Below are 9,573 nucleotides of genomic sequence, written 5' to 3' on the forward strand. Positions count from 1 at the left end.
CATTATTGTAGTATCAGAGCACCTTACACTCTTTAATGTATTTATCCTCATAACAACCCTATTATCCCTATTTGTTATTTCGCTGTTTGTTTGCAGATGCAGAACTGAGGCGCAAACAATTTAAATAATTTCCTTGAACTTATGCAGGAAGTCTGTGGTGGAGAAAGTAATTGAACCAAGGCCTTTGAAGTCCCTGCGTAATGGCCTAACCACTGGACCACCCATCCTCTCTACTTCAAACAGGCTACTTCCCCTGACATTGTGTCTTCAGAGGAAGGCTGTTTAAGGAGCTGACTCTGCGTGTAACAATCAGGGTTACTGAATTCTCCTATTTCAACTCCTGGCAGGACTGGTTGGTGATTCTGAGGATCCCAAGGAGATATTTCAATCTTGTAGATTCCTAAATCCATTTCAGTGGTTGGAATAATGGATTCCCTAATGGATATGGACAATGAAAAGGATGACACCCAAGATGCACCTCAGTCCCTGGGAAGCTTTGTGAGTCAGGGTAGGTTTGCTGCTCTGATGAGTGATGTGAGTTAGGAGCGATCCCTTTAGTGTAACATTCTGTGATATCCAGAGGCTACTGAATGGTTGAGGCTGCAGTCTGTGTCCACAAAACGAACTGGGATAGAAGCTATCTTTCTCATTTCGCTTCTTTTGCATGTGGATTTGATGCTGGTAAAGATGCTGGCTGACAGCTCTACAGGTCGTTTACACACAGAGCGATTATGGCACAACATCAGCAACATTGAAAGATTCGATTCACACATATTGTGTGCTGCCATTGCATTTCATCCCTGTTCTGGAGGGCCCTTTCAGAGTTTGGGCTCTCTGCTGTACCTGCCAGCAAGTGAGGCCAGGTGACTAGTTCCAGTTTTTTGTGAAGTTGACTCCTGTTCACTTGGAACTGGACTGAGATCCATCAAACTAATTCCCAACAGAGACCACCAAATGGTTGTTAGATCTGAATGACTGTTGGTTCCTCATCAGTTCATTTGCCCTGAGATAAGGTATTAGTCCTTAAATATTTCTAGTAGAAGATGTTATTTCTTTCTACCTGCATATTTCTGATCAAGGTTTTGGCTTTGTTTTTCCCGCTCTTGCAGGTTTAAAGCAGATGTATCTCAACCAGCAGTTCTGTGATGCTACACTGGTGGTTGAAGGAAGGAGGTTTCCCTGTCACAGGTGGGTTTCTGCTCAATGCTGAATTCAACATGCTAGTAGCTTCTGGATATAAGAACCAGAAACTACATACTGTTGAAACAGGACAGAAGAAGTTATTTACTTGGGGAGGTGAAGCAACCTAGTCTAGTATATAGAACTCATAGCACCATGAAAAGACTTAATAATAGAACAATATCTAATTTGTATAAATGGCACCTTTCATCACAAAAGATCCTACAGGGAACATTTCACCTAGAAATGAAATGCAGCCCACAGGTGCAAAACACATGGTAAAACTCTGGGGGGTGGAGGGGAAGGAAAATTTCCCAAAGGCAACAAAGCAACCCCCCTACTCTTACAGTATCCTACCTATCTATGTCCCTTGGGATCTCCACAGAAAGCACAGCTCTCCTCTAAACAGGATATAAAAATGCACCATCATATCCCCTATTTATTGGGGGGTTATGTTTTTAGATAAATTTTTTCCTATTTACATTTTAAAAATCTGGATTTCCCCTAAACTGCCCCCCAAGATCTCAAAGTCAAATAGTTTTTTTTTCTGGCTTCTGTGTCACCCCCAGTACCCCACAAGTGATCACAACATTGGCGTTATGTACCATCCCAAGGATAGCACCTCCTGCTGCACAGCAACTCCCACTCGCACCATATGGAGAAAATAATTTTAATGCTGACTTTGGAGGAAGAGACCTTCCTATTGAGTTAACGTTCACCATATCCTGGAGCACCCTAAGTTATATCAAAGATCTCCCCTTCAAATACTAAACAAGCCCTTCCCTGCTTAACTAGGAGAGAGCTAATGAGATCAGAGCCCCCAGAAGTGAACTGGTTGCAAATACCACATGTAATCTCTTAGCACAGTTGCGTCTCTTGGTGCAGGGTGCTGTTGGCCTCAGTCAGCCCATACTTCCGGGTCATGTTCACCAGCTCCTTCAAAGAGTCCCAGGATGGGGAAGTTTTGCTCAAGGCTATAGCCCCCTCCATCATCCAAAGCATGCTGAATTACCTCTATTTAGAGGAGATATCACTTACTGCAGAGACTGCTGAAGAGTTGTTTATCGCATCCAGTAGGCTCCAGATCCTCCCACTAGAGGAGATCATTAGCAGGTAACTCACAATGATCTCACTAGTCTCCTCCTTGTACTTAAGGTAGGTGTGATATAAGATTGTTTGTGAGGTTCTATACATGCTGTTTGGGTATAGATTGGTTCCATTATTTATGTATTGGGGAAACCTCTCACAGCTGCAACACAAGCATTTCAATAAAATGTAATTTAAAAATCAACACATCTGGCCTGATTCCTGCACTTCTAAGTTGACTTCTAAGTTGTTGAGTCAAATTCAGTTCTGAGTAGAACATACAAAACACCAGAACAATTAGACCAGTTTTCAGTTAAGCAGAAGAGAAACCAAGGCCTGCATGTGCTGTGAAATCTGAAAGGGCTCTATCCAGGATCAGGTTTGAAGCACAGTGGAAAAGGGCAGTAAATGTGTGGGGGAAGTGTGACCTGCCCCTTCCCATGTTGTATAAAGTTTGTAGATTAAATACAGGGTGTCCATCCCTAGAGTTTTCAATCTGGTATCAGCATGACATTAACATAAAATAGTCAAGGGTACCCTGCCTGTTTTGTCGCAGTTTCAAGGAACTTTGTCTTGCCCCAAAATCTCGTGAGACCATGTTATACAGTGTGTAAGCATGGGCAGCTAGCCCCTGGCGCTGCACCTTCTGCCTGAGGCCCTGCCGCTCCCCTCCCCAACCTCTTCCACTTCCCTTCCTCCTGGCGACCCTCCCTCCCACAGCAGCTGTTGGCCCCCACTCCCTAGCCCTGGGTCGCCCCACCCGAGTGCCCCCATCCCCAGAGCGCTGGGACGGTATGCCTTCAGCACCCATGGCACCAGGAGGCCCCCTAGCACTGGATGGCCCTATCTGCCCCAAGTTCCAGCCCCAGCCCACTTCCGAGAAGAGAAGCAACCTGCCCGGGCAGGGGCCAGAGGGGAAGTGGCAAGCAGGAGGGGGCCTCAGGGCAGAGCCTCCCCTCAGGGCTTAGCCTCCCCTGGCCTGCAATACCCACTGCCCATGTGTGTGAGAAAGGTGGGCAGTGAAGAATCACTCCTAGAAATTATCCCAAGTGAAACAATTTGTTCTAGAAGATGGGGAACTGTTTATGTCCAGCCCAATTGAAGCTTGTGTGGTTTGGGAGAGGGCATGTGGTCTAATAAGGGAAGTTATTAGGTGGGGGACTCCTGGGTTCTATTCCTAGCTCTGCTACTGCTCCCTTCTGTAACCTGGTTAGGTCACTTTCCCTTCTGTATGTCAGTTTATCATATTAAAGAATGCCCATACTAACACTGACAGACTTCACAGAGGGGTTGTGAGATTTGATGAATAAATATTTGTTCTTGAGTTCCCTGGGGTACTGCAGATAGACAAAGTATTATTTGTGCAGTATCAGATATCAAGACAGCTAGCAACCCAGAGTCATACATAGAGAGCTGAGTGAAATATTTTTGACAAATACTTTATTCGCCACAAAATAAATTTTGGTTGACCCAAAACTATTCACAAATTTCATAAGAATTCCACTTTGTGTAAGCAATAAAATAGTCATTTTAACAGGGGGAGTGGAACCCAGGTCTCCCACATCTAAGGAGAGTGGCCTAAGCAATGAACTAATAGAATCATTCTACTTCTGTCTCTGGCCCAATGACTATTACGTTATTGCTATACAGTGGCTCAACTTCAACAGGAGAGAATGAGAGGTACCCACCCCAGATACCATGTAGCTGGAAGGTTAAGATTCTCTCCAGAGAGGTGGGAAACCCAACTGCTCTAGGGACTAATTAATTATGTATACAAGATAGAACAGCTTCAACAGGATAGACTGAGTGAACCCTGCCCCAAAGCATCCACAGGCCAGTGGCTATAGCACCCTCCTGAGACAGAGAAGACCAATGATCAAATTTTCTGTCCAGGATCAAATCCTTCCCAGAGGAGGAAGAACATAGCTTGGGTGAGTGCCCTAACACCTAGGCTGAAAGTTAGACAGGAGCTGCTTCCTTCTCCCACCATTTTGTGAATCTAACCTGAGTTGAATGAAACATTTTGTTCAATCGAACCAAAATTGTCAACTTTTTTGATTCACTGACATTTTCAGATTTTTTGTTTTGGTTCAACCTAATGCAATTTTAAATGTTATTTTTAGAACTGCTAATTCCAAATAATCAATTAATCACCATGCTCTATACAGGGACAACCAATTCTCTGACACAATCAGGAGACTGACCTTTCTTGGGAGCTCCTCAGTGACATTTATTCCCTTTGTTATTTCTTCCAGATTCTTTGTGAAGAATATTTCCATGGAGAACTGCCTTGGGATTTATGCACTGGCATATGCCCACAACCACAAAGATCTTCTTCATGCAACCATGCACCACATCGGCTTGAATTTTGGGTCCATCTCTGAGGACTATGATTTCATGTGTCTGGACCTCAGCACTTTGACCAGCATCATCTCCTCGGACGACCTTGTAGTGTCCTCTGAACTGGTTGTCTACCAGGCTGTGCAACGCTGGGTGAGGTTTAAACCAGCCGAGCGCCTCCCAGTGCTTTCTATGCTCATGAGGCACATACGCCTTCCTTTCCTGACCGGTGAAGCACTTGCAGAGATCCAGGCAGACTCAGAACTTTATGGGGATGTTCAGATGTGGTGGAAGCAACTGGTTGGGGAAGAAAGGCTGTGGGAGAGTGGGGGACTGAGGCAGGGTATGTATGATGAGTGTATTGTGTGCATGGAGCTGCACAGGTACAAGATTCAACATGGGGAGAATGACTATTCTGAGTTTGACATTGATTCTGACTTGCTTTCTGGAATGGATTGTTTTGATCCTTATACAGGAAGGTGGAAAAAGCTGCCAGGTTTGAAATGCCTGAGACATCCTGCCAGCACTGCTGTGGAGCACAAGCTTTACCTGTCTGGAGGCAAACACCAAGATGGCTCTTGTTCAGACACTCTTTATGAATACAATTCTTTTACTGGCCAATGGATACAGCTCCCCTCCATGTCTGTGCCCCGGGATTCACATGGCTTTCTAGCCTGTAACCTGAAGCTGTATGCTCTTGGGGGACGGAATGACAGACACGGACTCACTTCTGCTGAGACCTTTGACTTGGTTCAAAAGGCATGGACTCCCATCTCCAAATTGCCATTTCGACTGATATATTTTGCTTCCACAGTGCTGAAGAATAAGTTGTACCTAATAGGTGGAGAAGCTTTGGCAGTAGTACCTAAGCTAGTTTATAGCGGTATTCTGATCTATGACATTAACTTAGATATGTGGACTCAGATGCCTCTGGATTTTAAGTGCTATGAAACAGCTGCTATCTCTATGAATAATGGGATCTGTGTTATTGGTGGGTTCTGTGAAGAAAAAGGTAGACAGCTGACTCTAAGAGGCACTACAGAAGTCTCCTTTCTGTCCAGTACAAAATGTTTTTTCCTCAACGAAGATGGCAAAATGTGTCAGGAAGTTATGATTCCAGAATTACCAGAAACATTTGCCTTTGCTAGTGTGGTTTGTTGGCAGAGGAGAATCTACTTGATGGGTGGTGTAAATTGTTATAGATTATGCAACAGGATTTTCTACTGGGAACCAGGTGATTCCAGCTGGACTGAGTGCCAGGAACATGTCCCCAGTATAGAGGGGTTTATCAGAATATTTAAATGTGTGACATTGAAGATACCAAAAAATACACTCTACCCCTTCTCCAAGAAATATCTGTAATCCCTACTACCCTCAGAGTTACAGACTGCTGCTTTTCAGACACTTGTTAGAGCCTGACCCCTTCACAGTGCAACTAGCATTGAAATATCCCCTCCAGAAGAACTCTCTCTGTCCCTAAACATCAGTTTACCTCACTCATGCTCACCTGGAAATCAGTGATAGTTTTAAGATTGACTTCAATGGGATCAGAATATGTTCCACAGGATTCCATTGAATTCAAGTGGGCTGCATTTGAGAAGATTTGGTTCACACAAGGAGCTGGTTTAAATTCAGTCTCAACATCACTTGACTTAAAACCATTTTAACACCTCTAGACATCAGTTAAAGGGCACAAATCCTTTTAACCACCTTCCTTTTCCTGTCTATTTCTCTCCTCCTTTTACCCAGCTATTGAGATTAAATCCACTGTTACAAATTTCTCCCTAAGGTAACATCACTGGAGTCAGGGGTTAATTTGGCTCATTGTATTCAGCTGGAGAATAGTTTTGTTCCCCATATCAGTGTGGCTGTGTTTCAAAATATTTGTTTGGTGAAGCTTGCGAACTGTTGCTCCATTTGATCACTGTAAATGGTAATGGTTTTAAGATCTTATTAAAGCCCTTTCCTTGTAATGGTCAGACATGAGTTTGTCTTTCACAGCAGGTGTCTTGGCTCAATGATAAAGCTGAATAAAGAAAATTTTATTAAAAATCATCTTAATATGGTCTTTGTTTTGGTAATAAAATATGAAGATTTTCACTTCCAGACTATTCAATGATTCACACCCAACCCTAGTCATTACCCAATACCATTTAGTGACTTCTTTGCAAAGAGTCACTATGTGTCAGTGTAGTTCCTAGTGGGCAGGAAAGACCAATAATTTCATGGGTCACTCTGTTGTCAAGCTAAGCAGAGAGGCTATGAATTGAATCACTCACAGAATCATGGACTCATAGAAATGTAAGGCTGGAAGATACCTTGAGAAGCTTTTAAGTAAGTCCAGCCCCCTGCAGTGTGGCAGTACCAAGTAAACCTCAACCATCCTTGACAGGTGTTTCTCCAACTTGTTTTTAAAAGCTTCCAATGATGGACATCCATGTCTCCTAATTTACTTATTTAAATGTCTTAAACATCGGCACATCTTAAACATCAGCACTGTTACCTCATTGTCCTAGTAGTCTATACGCCAACAGAGGAATCTGTTGACTCAATTAAAGATCATTTATACGATCAATTGGAACATCTAGTATGCACAGCCCCTCCACATGATAATCTCATGATCCTGGGTGACCTAAATGCAGTTACTGGCTCCCTGCAAACTAGGTTTGAACAGGTCATTGGTCATTATGGTTCAGGCACAGGCAATGATAACTCTCGCCTCTTGCTTACATTCTGTGCCTCCCAGAATCTTTCCATTCTTGGGTCATGGTTCAAGTGGCATACACCAGATGTCATGGATCTCTCATGCTGGCATCACTCAGAAGGAGTTGGTCCACATCCTTACCCGCGATAGGCATCTCTTCGCCTCCTGTAGAGTATATCATGGTTTGGAATGAGCGGCAAACACAGATCACATCTAGTGGTCGCCCGTATGGTGTTGATGCTCCAACGATAAGCCATGATGAAGAAGAATTTGACATCGATGCACTCAGGGTGCCAGGTTTAGCCAAAAGGTTTTGTATTGATGTCAGCAACAGATTCTCAGCTCTAGCTAATCTGTCAGATGACGTGGAGGTTGCCTGGTCCCTGTTCACTTCTACCTTCAACCAATCTGCTGAGCAGACGATTGGCTATAGGCATCCAGCATGCCAACCATGTCTATCAGAGGAGGCCTTCCAGATAATTAAATTGAAGGCCACAGCCTGCCAGCGTGGTGATAAGTGCACTCGTAATCAGCTGAAGCAAAAATTTAACATCCTGGCACTCTACGATCGTGACACATATTATAACCAAGTGGCGGATGATGTCGAATTTGGCTTAACCAGAGGAGACTTGAATCCAGCATTCCATACCATTCGACTTGAAGCCAGCATTCCGCGGTCAAGAGATAGTCACTACAAACGGCATCCTGAATGACAGCCAAGGCCATCCATGTAAACTGGATGATGACATTCTCTCACATTGGGTGGAATATTATCACAGTGCCTTGAACCATCCTTCAGCTGCCGCTTGTTCAGAGATGGATGATCTGGCAGTCACTGCAGTTCCGGATCCAGACATTTGTACTGATGCACCGACATTAGATGAAGTGAAGTGTACCATCTTTAAACTGAAAAACGGATGTGCATCCAGTGCTGATGGCATCCCCTCAAAGCTGCTAAAATGTGGTATTGATCCTGTAGCAGAATCACTTCTGGCCATCTTTTCTCTGGTGTGGAGGACTGGAATCCTGCCAACCACCTAGAAGGACAGTATTGTGATCTCACTCTATAAGGACAAGGGACCACGCAGTGAATGTAAGAGCTACAGGCCAATCACCCTGCTCTCCAGTCCAGGGAAGGTGTTTGCGCATGTTTTGCTGGCATGCCAGGAGCCTGTGCTACATCGGAAGTGTTGTCCCCAACAGTCAGGCTTTACGAGGAACAGGTCCACAATAGATGTCATTGTGGCCATTTGCTTGTTGTCAGAGATGCCCCTGCATGTAGCGTATGATGAGTTTAAAGATGCATTTGATTCAGTAGACTGTGTCATGTTATGGGAGGCCTTAAAGGGCGTAGGTGTCCCTACCACTCCCCTGGACTTGATTAGAGAGCTGCATAATGGAACCACTGTCCGTGTTTGTCTGGGAACCAGATGTCAGCGCCTTTTAAATCCATATCTGGTGTTAGTCAGGACTGCGTTCTGGCCCCTGCACTCTTTTGTCAGGCAACGGATTTCATAAAGCAGGGTTCTGTCAGGTCCATAGACATTGAGATTGGTGATCTCTCGCTCACAGACCTTGACTATGTTGATGATGTAGTTATTTTAGTACAGAGCCCCGACAGGTTTCATGAGGCACTCCAGCCTCATGGAGGAGGAGTCAGCAAAGATTGTTCTCCATGTTTTGTAGTCAAAGACAAAACTGCAAAATCTAGGACAAGGTCCACCTTCGATTTCAATCTCTTTGAATAACGAAAATGTTGAATCAGTTTCCAGCTTTTGCTATCTGGGTTCTATACTTACCAGCTCCTCCAATTCTCACATGGAGGTTCTCCATTGGATTGGCATCACAGCATCTGCCACGGGCCGTTTACAACGAATATGGAATCAACATCATCTTAGTATGACAACCAAGTTCAGGATTTATTTGAGCAGTATCCTTCCCATACTGTTGTATGGCTGTGAAACATGGACAGTACGTCACGTAGACTGGACAAAGCTGAAGGCTTTCCACACAAAAAGTCAATGTCACATATTGGGCATAAAGTGGAATGACTTCATATGTGATGCAGATGTTTATGGTGGTTCAGGTCTACAGACTACTGGTGCCATTGTCCGCAGGTGGCTCCTTATGCTTTTCAGACATGTACAAGGATGCACAAGATGTTCCAGTGAATGCCATTCTACGGGTGGCTTGTAACATCTGGGATAAAATTCCACCAACTGAGGGGTGGAGGTGGCCCAGAGGCAGACCCCCATTACATGGGT

At 44.3% G+C, this 9,573-nt stretch overlaps 1 protein-coding gene across 1 annotated transcript; it reads left to right on the forward strand.

The window, feature by feature from the left end:
- Nucleotides 1-426: 426 nt before the first annotated feature.
- On the forward strand, nt 427-5,967 carry LOC128836583 (kelch-like protein diablo). The gene is made up of 4 exons (XM_054027021.1): nt 427-508; nt 1,110-1,188; nt 2,065-2,292; nt 4,521-5,967. The coding sequence occupies exons 1-4, from the start codon at nt 427-429 to the stop codon at nt 5,965-5,967; spliced, it is 1,836 nt and encodes a 611-aa protein (XP_053882996.1).
- Nucleotides 5,968-9,573: the final 3,606 nt, after the last annotated feature.

This window comes from Malaclemys terrapin, chromosome 1, assembly GCF_027887155.1.
Source record: "Malaclemys terrapin pileata isolate rMalTer1 chromosome 1, rMalTer1.hap1, whole genome shotgun sequence".
NCBI lineage: Eukaryota > Metazoa > Chordata > Testudines > Emydidae > Malaclemys > Malaclemys terrapin.

Excerpts from the sequence above, each read along its gene's own strand:
- LOC128836583 (XM_054027021.1), top strand. The coding sequence starts at position 427 with ATGGATTCCCTAATGGATATGGACAATGAAAAGGATGACACCCAAGAT. Across the intron at positions 1,189-2,064 it reads AGGAGGTTTCCCTGTCACAG|GGTGCTGTTGGCCTCAGTCA; the intron begins GTGGGTTTCTGC and ends CTCTTGGTGCAG. Across the intron at positions 2,293-4,520 it reads CTAGAGGAGATCATTAGCAG|ATTCTTTGTGAAGAATATTT; the intron begins GTAACTCACAAT and ends TATTTCTTCCAG.